Source organism: Myxine glutinosa, chromosome 2 (assembly GCF_964187855.1).
Source record: "Myxine glutinosa chromosome 2, kmMyxGlut1.1, whole genome shotgun sequence".
Classification (NCBI taxonomy): domain Eukaryota; kingdom Metazoa; phylum Chordata; class Myxini; order Myxiniformes; family Myxinidae; genus Myxine; species Myxine glutinosa.
Window position 1 is genome coordinate 104,689,582 of NC_136262.1, and position 21,596 is coordinate 104,711,177.

General features: G+C 41.5%; 1 protein-coding gene across 2 annotated transcripts in view; it reads left to right on the top strand.

Moving 5' to 3' along the window:
• The window catches only part of LOC137421474 (puratrophin-1), a 137,836-nt gene that overhangs the window by 94,229 nt on the left and 22,011 nt on the right, over window positions 1-21,596 (top strand). For both annotated transcript variants that reach the window (XM_068107585.2, XM_068107586.2), the window contains exons 8-17: window positions 2,131-2,247; window positions 2,512-2,610; window positions 7,748-7,890; window positions 13,692-13,818; window positions 15,769-16,042; window positions 16,140-16,314; window positions 16,445-16,697; window positions 18,316-18,405; window positions 18,767-19,213; window positions 20,655-20,825. In XM_068107585.2, the coding sequence (XP_067963686.2) occupies window positions 2,131-2,247; window positions 2,512-2,610; window positions 7,748-7,890; window positions 13,692-13,818; window positions 15,769-16,042; window positions 16,140-16,314; window positions 16,445-16,697; window positions 18,316-18,405; window positions 18,767-19,213; window positions 20,655-20,825 (1,896 nt within the window). The remainder of the gene's footprint in view (window positions 1-2,130; window positions 2,248-2,511; window positions 2,611-7,747; window positions 7,891-13,691; window positions 13,819-15,768; window positions 16,043-16,139; window positions 16,315-16,444; window positions 16,698-18,315; window positions 18,406-18,766; window positions 19,214-20,654; window positions 20,826-21,596) is intronic.

Below are 21,596 nucleotides of genomic sequence, written 5' to 3' on the forward strand. Positions count from 1 at the left end.
CCTTGAGCAAAAGAGAGGGTGAAGAGAACAGAGAGAGGGTGAGATAGAGCAGCAGAGCAGGATTTTAGGACCCGTGGGCTGATGCCGTCGGGTCCAGTTGCAGAATCAGAGTCGAGGGTTGACAGAAACTTTTCCACCTTGTCAGGAGGAAAGGACACGGAGTCCAGGAGCAGCAGGGTAGAAGCAGGGAATTACCAGTGAACTGGTACTCAATTAGCCGACCTCGGAAGGATGACAGGCTGAGTCAACCCCCCTGGCGTTAATTCAGCGATCGACCGGGTTTCGAACCCAGGATCCTAGGATCCTAAGCCGACACCCTAGCCGCTAGCCCAACACCAGGGTGCAGGTAACGGCAGGGCAACCAGAAGGGACGAGGTTCTCCTGACCACGTGGCCCTCGATCTGGGAAGCGAGAGGTGTTCCATTAGTGGATGCGCCCCTCACGCCCGACTTTTGGGCGGCCCCGGCAGGCCGTTTGTTTTGACGCCAGGTATACAGTAATGAAAAACAAAACGTGCGCACAAAACGTATTATATTGATTATACAAGCATATCAATAATAACATATCAATAATAAACATATCAATAATAAACATATTAATCCCTCAAATGTTCAAACTGTTTGCCCCCAGCATTCACACACTCCACTAGTCGAGTGTGGACACCCATGCACAGTCTGGCACAAAGGTCTTTATCAGCATCAATTTCCTGGCAAGCCTCCCGTATTAACTGAATCATGGCATCAACAGAACGTGGCTTGCGTGCGAAAACCCTGTCTTTTACACATCCCCAGAAAAAGAAGTCCATAGGGGTGAGATCCGGCGAACGTGGTGGCCAGTCAACGGCTCCCCGACGTCCAATCCACCTGTTGGGAAATTCTTTGTCAAGTAGCGCACGCACAGTGAGTGCGAAGTGCGGTGGCGCCCCATCCTGCTGAAAGTAGAAGTCGTCCTGCTGCTGTTGTTCGCGTACCTGTGGTATGATTGTATCCGTCAGCATGTTCAGATACACGTGTTGATCGACTTGCATTGCATTCTCTGGCGTTGTCACGGTGACTGGTCGACCACTCTTCGGCGAGTTGTGGATAGACCCCGTCCTCTCAAATTTGTCACGTATCCGGTAAATCGTGAGCCTCGTTGGTGGAGGCGATGCAAATGTTTCTCGCCACTGCTCTCGCACACGTTCACTATTCTCTGTCTTCCAGTACTGTTTCAAAATCCATTTGCGCTCCTAGTCTGTTGAATTACCAGCCATCGTTAAATTTCCACTTCACCTGCAAATAAAAGATGTATTATAGAAAAAATTACGAAAATAAAAATATTTAAAATGGTAATAATGATTTTAATGAATTAAATGAATTCTAATATTAAATGAATCCTAGCACCACTATTATAATACTGGTAATACTGGTATAATCCTTACTGTATACCTACTTTTGCAGCCCCCTGTATATTATTGGTTTGTTCATAATCATTGGTGTTGTTTCCTTATTGATTTCGACACGGAAATATATATTTTTCTGCCGTGATTCCTCCCGGGGTTCGGAGGTATACCGAGACCAGGAGGTCGGGGAGGAACACGTAACAATATGCACATCATTTTGTTTTGTGATGCGATCAAAGATGGCCGACTCGTAGATTGGCGGCCATTTTAGTTGTAAAAAAAACCCAATGCTGAACACGTCCTCAACCATTTCTCGGATATACATTTACCGATATTGTTAAAATTTAGCACACAGATAACGAACGATGGGATAAATATGCACGTAATTTTTTTCTCAAGATAATATCCAAAATGGCCGACTGGCGGCCATTTTGTTATTTAAACGTGTCCCCATCTAATTATGGGACATGCATGGTCCAATTTTGGTCAAACTTGGCACAAAGACAATAAATGATTATACATATGCAGAATATTTTGTTTTGTCATCCGACCAAAGATGGTCGACTGATATCCTTTAACTCGTACAGCCAAATTTCTAAAACCACGGTGGGGGCTATGACATTTTAGGTATTTTTCATCTTGTTCATTAAGTAACCATGTTTTTCTGCCTCATTTATCCTACATAATAAAATGAAATGTTCTTCCTGTAATGCTGAAAATTTTCAATGTGGCATTCTCTTTTCTGGCAGTACGAGGTGATGCCGACCTTGAGGAGCCTGCATAAGCGTGTTGATGCCAAGCAGCTTCCATCGACCTTTGACGGATCGTTGCCATACCACCATGACGCCTGGCTCTGCTGCATACAGGTTTGGTGTGCTGCTTTAATGTGTGTCTGTTAGAAGATATGTAATCCACAGACGTTACATTGATGCCATTTATGTATAAAGACATTACTTTCAGATACTTAACTCTAAACGCAACAAGACTTAACCTCAGTAACTGGCATTGCGAGTCCGGGCATGAATGTCATGGTGTACTTAAAAAAAGTTTTGAAGTCGTTCGTTTGTTCAGTTACTGTTTGTCTCAGGGAAACAGTCACTTCTGCTGTGCTGCTGTGCTTGTACCAACAGAAGCTGCAGGCCTTGAAGTCGGCATGTAAGGAAGCTCTGTCGGTCCTGCAATCAGCAATGACAAACATAAAGGAATCTCCCAAACCGCTCTCAGTGGAGGTTTGACCAGACTGCCATCTTATATCTCACACACCTTTCCCTTCACCACCTTCTCCCCAATAGTTCATCTGTATAAGCTTTGGCTCATATTGTTAAGGCTAGTCAGCACAGGTGCACGGAAGGTAAATTGTGTTTTGTTAATTACTTTAATTATTTGAAGATATAAGTAGTTGGATGGAGAGTGGTTGTGCAGTAGAATGAACATAGCTAGTTTTTTGGATAGCTTCTGACAAGGTTCCACAAAGGTCTAAGCTGAGAGAAAGTTGGAATAAGAACTTAAGGAGATTGTAAGAACAAATAGTGTAAGAACAGGTGTGTCGATATGTAGAGTACCCTCATAGTAGGTAGCGGAGTACTGCATGGGTCAGTTCTGGGTCGATTGATATTTGTAGTTTATATAAGTTACCTGAACATCGGTGGGAAGATTAAGGAATTTAAATTTTCAGATGAGACCCAGTGAGGGACTCGAGTAAATTGCTTGGAAAAAGACCAATGTTTGCAGGAAAGTTGAGGTTTTTTTGGCGGTAAGTAAAATAAATAGATTTTTCGGTTACATTATAAAAAGGGTTTAACTGAAAGCAAGAAGTGCTAGGATTATGCGTAGGTCTGCTTCAATCACAGATATATATGGGTATATATATATATCCAAATATATCTTCAGTTCTCCAGCTTTCAATGAGCGCACGTAATGACGTCACTGCCATGTACATACGCTCTGCCTGTCAAGCTCTCAAGGCACCAGGTGCCTTCAGGGCGGCATTGGCGTGCACCTTCGGCTGATGATGAGCTGATGAGAGCTTGACAGGCAGAGCGTACGTACATGGCAGTGACGTCATTACGTGCGCTCATTGAAAGCTGGAGAACTGAAGATATGTTTGGATTAGTTGCTCCCGGCTGCATCCAGGCGATTCCATATAATGAGTGGATACCAGAGATAATGTGCCATGTGGCAGATGGTACTTATCACTCCCATTAAGGTACAGCGATAGCTGGATGCGATACCTTCATGGCGGTTCACCACTGATGGTATGTAATTGCATAGTAACTGATATATATATGATCGAATCTTCATATATATAAACAGGATTATAAATAACTAATCAATATATGCAGGAAAATTACACACCCAGACCAGGAATCGAACCCAGGTCCTCTAGAAAACCGTACCAGTGCTCTGCCATTTGAGCTATCTGGGCGACCCTGACTGAGCATGCAATTTTCCCACACACATGATTGCCACTCTTTTTCCACCAATGCTTCCGGGGCACTCGCTGCCAACCATCGGAGTACGAATGGCCCGCTCACGAGGTCTTTCGCCAATGAGCGGACAAATCCATGACCGCTATTATAAACACCACTGGGCGTGTAGTGAAGCATTTATACAAATGAACATTATTATAAACTAGGGCGTGCCCGCACGTACGTGCTTGCCCGTACGTGCGTGCAAAAAAACATGCGTGCAAACAACAACAACAAAAAAAAACTTTGAAACCACGTGGCAGTAACGACCACAGAACCCCCCCCTCTATTTACATGAAATGGTTTGGTCCATTCGCAAAGCCAAAGCGAACGGCTTGCGAGTACGGTGACCATACCTTGGGAACCACTTGTCCGATTAATTTCAAACCTTGAAAAGGCACATCCTCGGGTCCCCAGCAATATACCTGGCAAGTTTCAAGTAAATCGGACCGGTAGTTGTCGAGAAACAGCGGTCGCATACAGACACACACACACACACACACACACAGATTGCTGGAATTATATAGAGATAACCAATCAATATAAGTGGGAAAATTTCACGCTTTGATCAAGCAATCAAGCGTTGATCCCGATTAGTTGCCCAAGAAAGCACACAAAACACAATAACACAACCGATCGTGAACAGGGATGTTTTTTTAAAACTGCGGTGGAGTTAATCTTTGCGTAGCATGAATTGAGGTGCCGGGGCGGCGCTCTGGTGTGCTTCGGCAGAACTATACCGCTGTCTCTGTCTGGCTCTTTCAGATTATCTGACATCCGTAGGCAACGAGCTGAGTGCCAGAAGCTATGCGCCGGGATGACGGTAGTATCCATGAGATGGAGGTGTAGTAAGACGGTGTTACATCTGGGACGTCATTACGGCCCTAGCACTAGGAAGTCATCAAGTCGAGCCCGAGCACTCGACTAGGCCTTCACAACGGTGTAATAATAATGCCATGAGAATTGCAATTTTCCACTTGAAAATAAAAAAGACGGAACGTTTGATCCCTGGGAACATAAAACGAATTCATAATATTGTTCTTTGCAGTAAAAAAAAAAAGTTTCTGGAATTTAAAAAATTGAAAATATTGACTGTCAATAAACTATTATTGGTCTGTAACATATTATATAAAACATGTTATTCAACTACCGTCTGCGCTAAGAGTCTGGTTCACTACCGGTATTATAGAAAAGAAGTAGCTGCATTATAATGGATTCAACTTTGAAGCAAAGAATCAAGGAAAGCCCTACAGTGTTGGCAAGTCTTAGCTATGAGAGATTAGATAAGACGGTTATTTACATGAAAAACTTACATGGGGATATGGTAGAGGTTTTTTCCCGATATTAAAGGAGATTTCGGTGATAGGTGCAAGTAGATTGTGTGAGGTCGAGGTGGGGAGTAGAACAAGGAGGGCACAGCTTGAAGATAAAGAAAGAGACAACAAGAACATAGATGAGATATAGAAATGGAATAAGTATATTAATCATCAGGAAGAAAAAGCTGTAATAAGTGTAAATATAAAATGGGAGTCACCGTAAGTGTCTGTGTGCCTTGGGGTATCAGTGGATTATCTTCTTCTATTTTCTTACATCTCAAACATTTGCTTCTCCCTCCAATATAATAAAGGAACTTCACCAGTTTGTCATCACTGTGGTTCAGCGGAGCACAGCACTATTTTGGTATAGATCCTTTGGCACAGAGCCCCAGTTGACTATATACAGCACAGACCAGGCAGCGGACTCCGCAGGAGACAAGAACTTTGGAATGAATGGAATTTGAACTCTAACCCTCCAATTCACAGACGTTCACATGCAGTCAACTAGTTGAACGCTTCATACTAATCAGGTTGGCCTGTTTAGCGTTCCCATTTGAGCTGATGGTCTGTATTGCTAGAATTCCAAATCCCACTTGCTGTGGGTTTTTGCCGGTATACAACGATGGTGCACAAGTTGTGCACTTACTTTTGAGTGGTCCAGTCTGACCTCCATTCCCGGCCTGATTATAAAACTGTCAGATTGGTGTTCCGCAGGCAGGACATTGCATTAGAAAGTGCGCCTGTTCCTCAGATGGACGTTAAGCCGGGTGTGCAGTCTGCGAACATTAGTTGGTGAATGTTAAAGATCCCATGGTATCTTTTTCAAAGAGAAGGTGAGTTATCGCTGGCATCCTGAAAAAATTGCAAGTTCCTGCCCAAGTTCGCTCCAGTCGAAAGCAAGTGGATTGCCTGACCAACCAGTACGTGAAGGATTTTTTTTTTTTTTTTTTTTTGTATACAAAGTCGAGGCTCGTGTAAGAGCTAACACATAAAACCATAAACAGAAACGCACATCAAACATATAATAAAGGTAGCGGAAGACAAGAGGGGGAGAAAGAGGGAAGCATACAAGCAAAACAGTAGAGAACAGAGACATCAGTAGATCTGTGGAAGGGAGAGGGCTGGGGGAGGGGGAGGAAGAGGAGGAGGAGAGGGTGTATGGTATAAAACAAGTGAACACTATTAGAAATTACAGGAAAGAAGTCGGAATTGGAAAAAGGTGGATTTGGTATGTATTAATGGGGGTAGAAAAGATCAAGGTTTTGGATGGGGGAGATGGTGGTGGACAGCTGTTTTGAAGACCTGGAGGGAGGAGTGGGATTGAAGAGAGCATGGGGGTTTGTTCCAGAGGCAGGAAAAAAGAGGAATGAAAGAGTGAAGGTGAGCAGAGAGTCTTGATTTTGGCAGTTTCATCAGAAGAGGATTGCTGGCAGATCTTGTGCGACCTGTAGGAATATTTGGGGGACAGAGCACAGACAGAGCTGGGGAGTTAGGCTAGAGAGGAGTTAGTACAAGACAGAAAGACCACCAACCTGTCTATGGTGAGCAAGTTAAAGGCCCTCAGAATCAGCTTCATCGCGGGAGATTCCAATGATTCTGAAAGCTTTGGTTTCAACAGCGTGAAGTCGAGCTAGGTGTGAGGCAGGAGCACCAGCCCAGAGGGGAGAGCAGAACTCCATTGAGCTGCGGATGAAAGCCTTGTATGTGGCGAGGAGCTCAGAAGTGCCCAGAAAGGACTTCGCACGACGGAGGATGCCCAGTCGACGACTGGCTTTGCTTGGAAATGTGGTTTTCCCAGGAAAGATCATGGCAGATACGAGACCCAGGTCATGTCTTATACTGAGACCCAGATGCTGATTACCCTCTTTTGCTGATCCCACAATAATGTGGGATTAATTGGGGCCCTTAAATTAAGAAGTAGTAGTAGTAGGGCAGGCAGGATGGCGTAAAAATATGCATACTCTCTTCGAAGCTGTCTCGCCTGCGTTTGAATCCCAACCGAGCTATAAACTTCATCCTCTTGATGGGGCAAAAACGATATATAGCACTATTTCTATATCTCAAAAACTTGCATACGGATTTGGACGAAACTTGGACAGGTTGGGTGTGCAACAAGGAAGAATTTATTCTTCAACGACAAGAAGAATGCAGTTTCCACTGAATTATATTTACACGTGCTTCTATATTTCACAAGCCGATGTTGTCCTAACACCACCCTCTTTCATACAATTAAAAAGAAAGTTGCAATGCTGCTTTTAAACTTTTAATATTCAGCTGTATTTGTGGCAAAATCACAACCTTAAGCTGTTAAGGCTTAGCTGCATGCATTTGTAATTCTATCCTTGGCACCATATGGAACGGAGAATGTATCCCAAATATGCAGATCGAATATCACTCATTTGCCTAAATATTGACTTGACTCTATCAGTGACTTTTAAACAATTTTACATGCTTGTTCCAAACTACTCAAGTACAAGGATTAGGGAATTGTTAAGGGAATTGAAACGGCTTGCATTGCCATTCAATGTTGAGATCTCCCTCTCTATCTCTCTTCCCTCTCTTCCCTCGTTCCCCTTTTCCAGGATGCTTGGCTACAGGACAGGCAACTGCGTGGCACAATGGGCCAAGTGCTTGCCGATACACGTCTGTGTGACCTACAGCGGGATGGTGGGGCCTTGTTAGCCAGGGTCAAGCGCAGCCCAGCTATCGTTTCACTCGATTGCCGGTAACCCTTTAGGATGCAATTTATCAACATACGAGGGGAATTCAAAAATGCCTTCTCAGAATTGAGGTGCTATAGTCCAAGAAGTGCCAACTTTTTCGCTTTGACGCGCAAGTTAATGTAACTCATGGGAAAATATTTTTCTTACTCGATTTACTAATGAATGGAAAAACTCGAACACCACTTGGTAGAGAGCACACCTCCACCAGGCTGAACAGTTTATGTTTTGTATCCCACTGATAGGTCGGATCTGGATTCGGACCTGAACCAAAATTTAATCTGCTTGTTCTTGTCGCTTACCCCACTCATCTACCTAGTTTTGTCCCAAGTCTTCCACAACTTTTTGAGATATCGTGCTATATACCGTTTTTTTCTTTTGCCCTATCTCTCAAATGTGAAGAATCACTTAACAAAAATTCTCAGATCCAAATCTGGATCCAGACCTTCACCAAACTCTAATCATTTCGTCTTTGTCGCACGCAACCTCTCCACCAAATTTCGTCTGAATCTGTCCACAACTTTTTGAGATAGCCTCTTCACAAATAAACAAACAGTAGCCTGACACGTGTGACGAAAATCGAGAGAAACAATAATTGATTGATTAATTGTGTAATTAAAATAAATAAATAATAATCGAAAAAGAATTAATTTCTTAATCTTTTTTTTATTTTTTTGGCTAAAATTGGTTTAAATTGGCTAAAAGCATATCAAAACCACCACTGCTTCATCCGTATATGTAACCTTTTGAAAATTAAGTACTTAATCTTAATCGAAATTAAGTACTTAATCGAAAAATTAAATAATTAATCGATTAATCGATTCATCAATAAATCAAAAATATCCTTTTTAGCCACAGCACTTAGTCACTGTCATGTCCAAATATCAGCTTCCAAAATCAAAAGATGCCTGAGATATTGCCCGGACAAATGAGAGAACCTTGACCTTTGACCTATATAGTCAAATAACATTGGCAGGCTCCCTTTTGTTTTTCCTTCGGAATCCTCTGGTGAAGTTTGACGAAGATGGCTGAAAGCATTCGCGAGTTATCGCACTCCAGACAATCGTACAAAGAAACAAACGAGGCAGACCGGCATGATGAAAATTGAACAGACAGGGGTGAAAACATAGCCTCCGTCCACCTTTAGTGAGAGTCAAATAGAATATACCTGGCATAATGGTTAGGGTGGCGGGCTTGGGATCCGAAGGTCCTGAGTTCGAATCCCTTTGCAATTAACTCCTAGGTGGGGTTGACTCAGCCTGTTATCCTTCCGAGGCCGACGAAATGAGTACCTAGATACCTGGTTATAGAGAGGCATTGCATCAGCGGCAGACGCGCCCACTGAAAATGATGCAACCAGCAGCCGGGGGGGCTGCACACGAACCACCCACCATAAGAATGCCTCCTTTGTGTACTAATTCATATTCTCTCTTTCTAATCCTGTTTCTTGCTGTACCCCTGTGACTATATCCTAATAGATTTCCAGCAGAGGTGTGAGTTAGTGCTATATTTAATCACCCCAAATTAAGCCTTTGGACATTTAAGGTGTTTTTAGTTCGATATTTTTTACACTTTGCGTTAATTATAAATTGCAATAAGAAATTGGTAATTCCGAAGTGGCAGATGTGTGATATTCTCTGGGGCCTTAACATCAAGTGGTCCAGTGTTAATCAGTAGGAGCAGGTTTAAGGGACGTTGAGGCTCGATAAGTCCTGCAAGGGAGAAGTGACATGTCACACTGTCACAGGATGCATTTTCAGCTATGGAAATGTTCACAACTTATTCATCGGTTGATACGATGATTTCAAACTTAAACAAATTGAATATTAAAACAGATTTTACGTTCCTTCACCTTATGCTGCCGATGTAATTATAAACTACAGCTCCTTAAATTCCTTTCAAGTGGAACCTCGTGTTACAACACATAGATGGTGATCATGGCTGTTCCTATTCATGATACTATAGACACGTGATTATTAAATTAATTGAAATCAGCTTGATACCTTGGTAAGTTCCTTTGAGCAGTTTCCATGAAACTAGTCTAATGGTTGTTTTCTGAATCGTCAGCATATATCTTATATATAAAGCTCTTTCTAACCGCTGACTGACTCATATTAATGTTCAGTACCGTGCGGGTGTCGAGGAAAGCTGAAATTTGGCGTGCCGACAGACATCGAAGCCTGTACACCGGGGGGGGGGGGGGGGCGGCCAAACGTAGGCCAAACCGATATTACGTATATGTTAATGGCGGCCATCTTGGAAAAAGCCCCCTAGCGGGATTTCCCCATCGTTTCGCGAGGGACACGGGACCTCATTTTAAAGGTAATGTCTTAAAGTACCCAAATCCACCTTCAAACTTAGTTCTTCGCCAAATAGTTACGGGGTCCCAGAAAAGTGACCCCACTATGTGGGATGAAAATAAATAAAGGCCAAATGAGAAAGAAAATAAATAAATGATTAATAATGAAAATAAATAAATAATAATCATTAAAAAATTAAATTATTAATCAATTCAGTCATAGAACACATAAACCACCACCATTTCATCAGAATCTGTAACTTAAAAAAAAATCATTTTAAAGTCATTAATCGAATAATTAAATAATTAATCGATTAATTGATTAATTGATTAATTAATAAATCAAAAATAGCCTTTGCAGCCAAATCACCTGGTCATTGGCATGTCCAAACACACACTCTTCTTCTTTTTCTCTTTGGTGTATTCTGATAATTTTAGCTCGTGTCTCATTCATAGAGCTTTTTAAATGCCCCACATAATTATTTCAATCGTAGTGTTGCTATATAAGGCTATAAAAAGTTGTTGATAAAGGGTGCTTAAATATTTACATTTGAATGACCGTTTACTGCCCTTGACAAACGGTAAAAAAAAAATATGTGTTTAAACTTGCCAGCATAAGTTTACTAGTTTCTCTTTTTACAGAAATCAGTGCTTGGGCATTTACAAAAGCTTTATGTATTAATGAACCACCTTTGCTTACAGCTTGTGTGATGTTCCGTTAAAGTGTAATTTCCTGAAAACAACACTAACAAGTACAGATACATTCAAAGTACACCACCCCCTTGCCAAATAATTAAATATCCTACAGGGCGGGATTGCCGGGGTGCCTCTGGCGCCCGGCAATACCGCAGTGCAGCTCATATAGTCCGTGGGCTGAGTAGGGTTTACATGCACCCCCCCCCACAACTTAACTTCCCGGGTATGTCCATGTACCCCCCCCCCCACCCTAGGGGTTAGGAAAAACCATGTTAACAGAAAAAAACCTCATTCCCAAGGTACCTCCCACGCATATTTTGATGTTACCCCCCCTGTGTCAGTGATTTCTGAAAATTAGGGGTAGGCGAAATTCAAATGGCCATAACTTTTTACCTCGTCATCCTATGGTTGCATATGACCCCTCAAAATGTTTGTCCTGGGACACTCTTTACAATGATATGTGTTATATGCAAATGAGGTCACTAATGAGGTCACCAGAGGTCAAACTATGAGGGAATGAGTTTTTTTCTGTTAACATGGTTTTTCCTAACCCCTAGGGTGGGGGGTACATGGACATACCCGGGAAGTTAAGTTGTGGGGGGGGGGGGGGGGGGGTGCATGTAAACCCTACTCAGCCCACGGACTAATAGAGGCTGCATTGGGAGGGAGAGGTGTACGCTAATTGATCGATTAATTGTATAATTAAAATCAATAAAACATTATCACAAAATATTTTATTAATCAATTGGCTAATAGCATAACTAAACCACTAGTGCTTCATTTGAGGATGTATCTTTTAGAAATTTAATTAAATAAGTCATTAATAAAAAATTTAATAATTAATTGATTAATCAATAAATAATTAATCGATTAAATGATTAATCAATAAATCAAAAATATCCTTGATAGCCACATCACTTGGTCACTGTCATGTCCAAATATTAGCTTCCCAGCTCAAAAGATGCCTGAGATATTGGCCAAATGAGAAAGAAAATAAAGAAATGATTAATAATGAAAATAAATAAATAATAATCATTAAAAAATTAAATTATTAATCAATTCGGTCACAGAACACATAAACCACCACCATTTCATCAGAATCTGTAACTGAAATTTTTTAATTTTTTTTTTAGTAATTAATCGAATAATTAAATAATTAATCGATTAATTGATTAATTGATTAATCAATCAAAAATATCCTTGATAGCCACATCACTTGGTCACTCATGTCCAAATATTAGCTTCCGAGCTCAAAAGGTGCCTGAGATATTGGCCAGATGAGAAAGAAAATAAATAAATGATTAATAATGAAAATAAATAAATAGTAATGATTAAAAAATTAAATTCTTAATCAATTCGGTCATAGAACACACAAACCACCACCATTTCATCAGAATCTGTAACTTAAAATAAATAAATAAAATTGTCATTAATCGAATAATTAAATAATTAATCGATTAATTGATTAATTAATAAATCAAAAATATCCTTTGCAGCCAAATCACCTGGTCATTGGTATGTCCAAATATCAGCTTCCTAACTCAAAAGGTGCCTGAGTTCATGGTCAGAAGAGAAAGGAAATTTGATTAATTAAATAAGCACTTAATTAATCGCTAATAATTAAATAACTCCTCAATTAATTGATTAATCAAAAAATAAAAAATACTGTTTTTGACAAAGGACTTGCTCACTATTGTGCCGAAATTTCAGCTTCCTAGCTCAAAGGATGGCTGAGATATCGCCCGGACAAACAAACAAACAAGAAAGAAAACAAGAAAACAACCAGAGTGAAAACTGAGTACTCCCTTTCAGCGTGTGTCACTGCCGAGCCCCCTTCGGTGCCCAGCAGTGACGATTTGCAATGCCTGGAGATGGCAGAGGAAAGGTGCGGTGTACAAAAACTAGAACGGCACTCGGTAGAGCGCATAGCACCGCAAGGCTGAACAGTTTACATTTTGTATCCCAATGATAGGCCGGATCTGGATTCTGACCTCAACCAAAATCTAATCGGCTTGTTCTTGTCACCTGACCAACACATCCCCCAAGTTTGGTCATAACTTGTCCACAATCTTTTAAAATATGTTATATAATCGCTTTTTGCCCGATCTCTCAATGGTGAAGAATCACTTAAAAAATTAAATAATTCTTGTTTTCGAATCCATATCCGGATCTTCACCAAAATTGAATCAATTCGTCCTTGTCAGACACCCAACCTCTCCACCAACTTTTGTCCAAATATATCCTTAACTTTTTGAGATATCCTACTATATATCGTTTTCTAGCCCTGTCACTCAATCGTGAAGAATCACTTTAAAATTCTCAGATCCAGATCTGGATCCATATCTTCACCAAAATCTAATAGTTTAGTCCTTGTCACATACGCTACCTCACTGCCAAATTTTGTCTGAATCTGTCCAAACTTTTTGAGATATCTTGTTCTCAAACGGACAAACGGACAAACAGATAAACAGACAGATAAGGGTGAAAACATAGCCTCCATCCACCTTCAGTGGTGGAAGTAACAAGCAATTAAAGCAGGTTAAACAGAACCACTGACATCCTCAAAGTAATTGTTCAAATAAAAATAATCAGTCTTACTCCATAAGCATCGATACCCATCCAACAATAACACCCAGACAAATTGGCTTTCAGTTTGCATTGGGTTTTTCCTGATTATTCTCATCCACATCTGGACCTTTTATATCCACATCCGATCAAAGTGGATCATCCTTCCGGCCTGACCGATCCCTTTGGTGGACTTGCAAATGTCGACCCGATTTGATTTTCACCTTTGTGGTCTCATTGTGACAGAGCTGCCCTGGATACCGTGACCAAAATGTTCGAGCAGGTGGAAGAGAAAGTGCACGACTTGGTGCGGGCATCCAATCAGAGGCTGCAGACTCTGCAGGAGTTGGGAAGCAAATCGAACATGCTAAAGGTAGGACATGACCGGTCTCTTCCCTGGATCTATGGTTCATTTTGGTCAAGGTTTCTTATATGGAATTATCCATCCTTGTAATGGGTCAATTGAATCATTATGTCGATGAACTTGTGAAACACATTTGGCTTTATTGGTCTTTATTATCAGCCCTCCCCTGCACATCAGGTGACGGGGTTTTGTAATCACCTACGTGTGTGTGTGTGTGTGTGTGTGTGTGTGTGTGTGTGCGCGTGTCCGTGTGTGTGTCCGTGCCGTAACTTTTTACCATTGGAGCTACTGTCATCAAATTTTCACCAAAGCTTTATCTATCTATAATTCCAGTAATCTCTGTGTGTATGTTTGTATGTTTGTATGTTTGTATGTCTGTATGTCTGTGACCGCTGTTTCTCGACAACCACGGGTCCGATATACTTTAAACTTGCCAGGTATATTGCTGGGGACCCGAGGATGTGCCTTTTCAAGGTTTCATATTAATCGGAGAAGTAGTTACCGAGCTATGTCCAAAAAACGATTCAACCAATCAGAGAGCAGCGAGCTATCACGTGTGCCGAACGTGGCGAACAGACTCTGCCTCGGACGGCACATTTGAGAGCGTATTCATTTATTTCATGTTGGCAAACTATGTTGCCGCTATGTTGGCGTTAAACGATGTTTTAAAACTAATTAAAACTAATTTGCGATTCTTTCGCTTTCCTGCGCGTTTGTGCATGCTATGGCGATTTCTTTACCAAACTCCGCAAGCCGTTCGCTTTGGACCAAACCATTTCATGTAAATAGAGGGGGGGGATTGTCACCGTACTCGCAAGCCGTTCGCTTTGGACCAAACCATTTCATGTAAATAGAGGGGGGGGGATATAATTTTAGATATAGATATAGTACGGGCATGCCCTAGTTATGATAATACAGAGAAGGAAAATTAATAATTTTGTCAAAAGGCCAAAAGGTTAGAGGTCAGCATCACATAACATCGTCAATTTTCATCCAATTGACCTGAAATTTTAAGACTTTGCATATTGGGTCACAGAATGGTTCACCAATCAAAAGCTAGAAGCTGATTGTTTTTTGCTTTGTTTTTAGGTAAAAAGGTCAAAGGTCAAGGTTGCACAAAATGGCCAATTTTCACCCGATTGACCTGAAATTTGAAGCATTTGCATGCCGGGTCACCAAATTGGTTTACTAATCAAAATGTAGGAGTCGATTGTTTTTTGTTTTTTTGTTCAAAAGGTTAAAGGTTTTACAGTTGCCTCTAATTGTCAATTTTCGTCCAATTGACCTGAAATTTTAACAATTTGCATATTAGGTCACAGAATTGGTTCACTAATCAAAAGCTAGGAGCCGATTGTTTTTTAGATCTAATGCTCAAAAGTCAAGGCTGCATAAAATCATACATTTTCATATATTTTTTTGAACCGTTTTTGTTATTTGAGCATACGGTAGAAGACGTCGGAATACAAATGACCGCGGACGGGCTTTGCATTTTCAGATGCTTTCTAGTTTTTCTTTTCTCTATTTCTCATATCTACACTTTGTACCTTTTTGTACCTTTTGAACCTTTTGTACCTTTTGTACCTTTTCTAGCTTTGTACCTTTTGTCATTAACAGATTTATGTAATTTTCAAACCATTACACTCGGAGATTGCGAAGCTCGGGCTTCAGCATGTGACGCTTATATGCTTCAGCCATAGGACTTATTTTAATGTATTTAATATAAACTTCTTTTTTTTTGCTGATTAATCCATTAATGGTGGAACAACAAATGCACCTTGTATGACGATGCATTTTAACCTTTGGGCCCAGGGTGCATTATGTATAGCTTTGAGACGCTTATCAGGCACTTTGGTCTTTATCCTTAAGAAAAGCATTTAAGCATCGAGGTTAACTGTCAACTGATCCCATCCTCTTGAAGTTAATGCCTTTGTCTAATCGTTCACATTCCTTGTGTTCTAGGATTCCAGTTGCGGCCCAGTGCATGAGCTAACCGACAAAACAGATAGCCAGGTATTACCTGCATCAGACAATCACCAGATACATTTGCCGCATGTGAGCAGCTCTCATTCCGCAAACGTGAGCTTGAAGTCAGAGCAGTCAACATCGTCTCTCAGCCCGACCATTGCATCCGTACCCTGCTCTCCAGCCACGTCATGGTTCAAAGATAGTCGGGCTGGAGCTTGCCAACCACTTACACCAAATGGGGTCAACTCCAGCAGGATAGAGTTGCAAGGTATGCACATAAATATCAATTTAAAAAAATATATTTCACTGTTCGGACAAAATAACCAGCCAGTGTGACAATTAACGTTTACTTATGTGTTGTCCAGATGCGCTTCCACTTTGTCGGCCTGGAAACACAGGTGTGTATATCAAAGGTCTAGAGGTTGGTGTAACAACAGCAAATTCAGGGGGTACTGGAGTCGTCCTCCCTCCTGCCAATCACCCAAACCTGGGCATCTCTCAAAGCCTGCCTCCCAATGGGAACACCAAGTCACGGAACAGGTTATTTTAGTTGTTACTTTGTACAATCAGAAAGTGTTATATTTAATAGTGCAGTTGTGTCGGACTATAAAACTTTAAAGGCCCTGAAACTTTGGTACTTTTTTTTCCTGTTTGGGCTTTCTTCTTACAGTGGCAAGTTGGATCACCTGTTCTCCGAGCTACTCTCGACTGAGCGCAAGTACATCCGCGCCCTAACATATGTCATCCGACACTACCTTCCTCAACTCGAGAAACCCTCATTGCCATCAGTCCTTCAGAGTCAAAAGGATACACTGTTCAGCTGCCTTCCTGCTCTGGCTGGTTTTCATGGGGGCTCTCTCTTGCCTGATCTCGAGGCATGCCAAACTCGACCTCAGCTTATCGGCCGCTGCTTCTTAAAGCATGTGAGTGTTTGGTCGAATGTTGGCACATAAACGACTCCAGTTATTTAAGGAACCATTGGAATCCCAACCTGGCATGAAAAGATATTCGAGGAAGATTGCTGATCCTCAAATGTTATATATAACTAGAAACACCCACACCCTACAGGAGTGGCAACGCTAAGTAGGAAGTGGCCATCCCAAATTGGAAGAACATTCCTATGCGTACTCCGCGTACAATGATCAAGTTTCAATGCAATTCTTCACACAAACAAACAAACAGACATGTATGTTTCTATGCATTCTCCCACATCTATGATTATAGTTTTCATTATACTTTAACACAAAGAATTGGTGTATTTTAGAATGATTTGCACAACCTCCGTGAGTAAAAGTTTTTCAGCGATAACATCCAGTTTTCAAGTTATTCTGTCCATCGGTACAGGAGTTCATTAGCAGGTATGATAATTCACTCACTTCTTAGGATAATTTCCCAACTTAACCGAAGAGGAAAAACCGAAGATGGAGGTGGCCACTGGCCATCCCAACTTGGTAGAACGTTCTCATGCGCACGCAGAGTATAACCAACAATTTTCAACTTATTTCGTCCTGTGGTTTGGGAACATACAGAGCTCGTATGTAAATTGGAAAAGTAGTTTTCGATTTTATAACTTTTCATGGAGAGATACTACTATAGTGCTGTAAACCACTTGGACTTGTAATACACTCTCCCACCAGGAGCGATACGATACACATGCTACATGATACGCATTCACATGGAGAACGTGTGTCATCGCTCTTTCCCCCTCCCTCTCCAGAATCCCTTTGACTATGAATTTTTTAATGCCTAAAACATGCCCGGGCACACCACAAGTACAACCACCAAATATCAACTAATTCCCTCCAGGAGCTTAGGGGGGTGTACATATCCTATACACACATAAACCCCCTTATTTTCAAGTGTTGGTGCATTCGTACGTCATTCTTTCACGGCCTAACCATATCACCTAGAGGCCCCAACATTTGGATGTCTGCACTTCAGAATCTTGGCATGGTTTCAAACTACCACGCCTTGGCCTTGATGTCCGTTTGGAGGCCACCAAAGGCTGTTATAACGTGTAAATTGGGATGTGGGGTCAGGTGGTGCTGCTGCCGGCCCAAAGGAAAAAGGCTACCACCATGAGGCCTATAAGTCCATAGCTTTTTCAATGTCCAACAAGTTCCGAAGCCACCGCCGGGAAAAGCTCAGGTAGCTGGGCAGTGCCGGATACCGCCCCCTGGGCCCCTCATCCCTGGCATCGTCGAGTAACCCCTCTAGTATTAAATAAGGCAATTATTTGATTGTATGTATGTATTTGTTTTTATGTATGTTTGTTTGTGTGTATATATATATATATATATATATATATATATATATATATATATATATATATATATATATATATATATATATATATATATATATATATATATGTGTGTGTTTATGTATGTATGTGTGTGTACATCTGAAAATCAATGGAGGAGCGAGTGTTTTCAAAGTCAAACACACACACACACGATCATTACTCTTCATTCCATTACCTTATCTTACTGTACATAGTTCCTATGTCACTTTCATCCCCTCTCTTCCTTTTTTGTGCAGAAGAAAAGTTTTCAAATGTACACAGAGTACATGAAGAATAAGCCTCAATCAGATGCACTTATGGCCAGCCATGGCAATGAGTTCTTCAAGGTATATTGATCAGTTCGACTTATTTACATCACTTCCTCATGCTTATTTCAACCACTCTTTTGTTTTATCCTCCTCTTCTTTTTTTCTCGGAAAGATTCTTTCAAAGTATCGAAGGAAGTTTGAAGTCTTCTTTTTGTACAAAAATTGATATTGCTTTACCATGCGTTGCTATAGTTTTGCTATCGTTGTAGTATTTCAATCTCATTGTTACCATCATGGTGTTGCTTTGCTGTTTTTGTTGAATGAATAAATGAATGACATGTTAATTGTCCTTCCACTTCCACTGCAGCTCTCGTGTGAATCGACATTATGTTTACGTAGTTATCATTCTTTAACTTTTTTCCATCTGCTTGACCTGCAGAAGAAGCAGACGGAGCTTGGGGATAAGATGGAGCTGGCCTCCTACCTCGTGAAACCCATCCAGCGACTAAGCAAATATGCTGTTCTACTCAAGGACATGATACGGGAGTGTCGACGGGAGCCTGCATCCAGCATCGAAGAATCAGTGGGAAGCAGAAGTCCAGGTGGAGCAGTGGTGATTCGTGGAGCACCCTTGGAGATTGGAGCGACACGTGCCATTGCTGTTCCGTGGCCAAGCCGAAGTTTGAGCGACGGAGGTGTGAATGGTGAAGGTGACACTACAGGGGGACGTAGTGCAGTACAGGGAAATGGCCGGCAAAACAGGGTCTGCTCTTCTCAGGCATCGGAGCAGGAGCTCAAGGACATGGAGGATGCGCTTGAGCTCTTACGTTTTCATCTTCGACATGGAAACGACCTTTTAGCAATGGAAGCTCTTCGCAATTGTTCTGTGAGTATAAACATCTCTGACTTGTTATAATAACTGCGATATCGCAATGTCCTTTACTTTCATCACTTTCTTTCTGTTTATAGACTGCAAACGTGCATTCCAGCCTTTTATTTGTTTTCTGAGAACTGTTTCCAGCACACTGAGCAGGCTGTAAATTTTCCTTTCATCACAGCGTGACCCTCCAAGTACATTCCAGGATTCCTTCAGGAAATTTGCCAAATCAAACTGCTACAACTCTTCTCCTCACACCTTCTCTGTGCCCCTCTCTCCTTCCTCCCCAAATAAGTCTTTCTTCTCCTTGCTGCCTTGTTGGAATGTTAGATGGGATTAATAGTGGTTGTTCGTTTTGGGCCGCAAGATGGGTGCATTGGCCCCTATTGGAGAGGAGAGGTATTCCATAGTTATCCAGACTAACTCCATTTGGACTCCAACTAAATGCAAGGTGCAGTATTGCAGCACAAGATATGACCATCTAACTTCAATCCAACACAGAATGAATAATAATATAATTATTAACCCATGCTTAAAAAAAAAAAAATGGTGGAGATATTCTAATCGGCTCCGTCTGTCTGTTTGTTTGTCCCCCTATCTCCTCCTAAATGGTTGTGCAGAAATTCACCAAACTTGGTAGTTATGATCACCACATGGCAAGAAGCTGCAGGAGCAGTATCATTTGGCCCCACCCCCTTGAGGAAGGGTCAAAGGGCAAAAACGAAAAATGCGATTACGGGCACTTCGTTAAACTTTTTTAAATGGAACTTTAAATATGCAATCAACATTGGGCGATTTTAGAAATATTAACGAGTTTTAGGATTTGACCCCCGGTTCATGCCCCATGGGGTGGGGGACTTCGGGTCACAGAGGTTAAAACAGAAAAAAAAAAAATTTTACTCAAAATTTGATATTGAGATTCCTGGTGGAACTTTTTGCCATCTTTCAACTTTGCTTTAGTTGGGAAGCGTGGCGATTTGCGATGGCGCGCCATCAACTTCGCCCTCGTTTTCATTGGGATGAAGTGAGCTGCAGTATATCACCATCAGATGGTTGGTAAAAAAAAACCAGTTGGTTCACTAATGACTTTCAGGGAGAAGGTAATCTTTCTGCCCCCAACTGATCTGGCCTACATGTAAATTGCAGTGCCAGCCAAATTACCCCTAAACAAATAGAAAATCCCTTCTAATAGCACCACCACAGGTATATTGCCAGGGCAGATGCGGTAGTTGCTTTTGACTCACTTTCCTGTCGTGGAAACAGCCCAGAAGTCAATGAAAATATCAAATTAATGGCTCACCTTTAAAAGATACCCTGTGTGTGTTTATTTGTGGATCAGTTTCACTGACATGTTTTGCCGTTTCATTTTGTTTAGCAACGTTCATCACGCATTCAAATTTTGTTCCAATAAACATACTACCGCACACTCATGAATCAATGCATTTGGCAGATTCGACTTCAAGACCAGGGGGATCTATTGCGTCAAGACGAGTTCCTTATCTGGAACGGGCGGCGCAGGGGTACCCGCAGAGTTTTCCTTTTCCGCCATCTGGTACTCTTCAGCAAGCCAAGCCGCTCAAGCACTGGACCAGAGAGCTTCATCTACAAACACAGCTACAAGGTTGGGCAACAATAAATGTCTTCGTTATTGCTACAATTGAGATATCAAAATTGTGTTGTGTGGTGTAAAGTGACATTAAAACTTTTATTCACCAAAGTAATATCAACAATGCATAAGGGTCTTGGGTTAATTGGTCTGTCTTTACTCAAATAGTTGCTCTGCAGATATGTTTTTGAATACATAGCCTAGGCTCATGGAGGGGCTAAGGCACGGAATGGATCAGGACGTGACATAACAAAAAGAACAGCAGAAGGAGGGGCCAGAGGAACACACAGACAGCAGGGTCTAGGGATGAAATAGAAGGGGCACGGGAAAAAGAAAGGACATGGGGAAGCAAGCGGAGGGTGGAGGAGAAGTTTCGAGATAGTTACAAATGCTCAATCACAGAAATGGAAGGAAAAATGAGGAAGAAGCAGAAATGGAACAAAAAAAAAACTCAAAGAAGAGGGTGAGGGAGGAATACCTGATAATCTGGAAACATAGAAAGTGTTGAACTTGGGCAGGGTTAATGAGGGTAGAAAAGATAATGGGTATGGGTGGGGGATGACCTAAGATTGTTGTGAACAGTTGCCTCGAAGAGAAGAATGAGATTAAATAACTGAAGAGGTTGGTTCTATTGGCGAGATAAGAGTTCCACAGTGAGCCTGGATTTTGGGAGTTTCAACAGGAGGAGGTAACTGACAGACCATGTGAATCCTGCAGAAACCTAGGTGGTGGGTGGGGGATGGGGCAGAGAATGGAAAGGGGAGAGGGTGCGAGACCAGAAAGCAT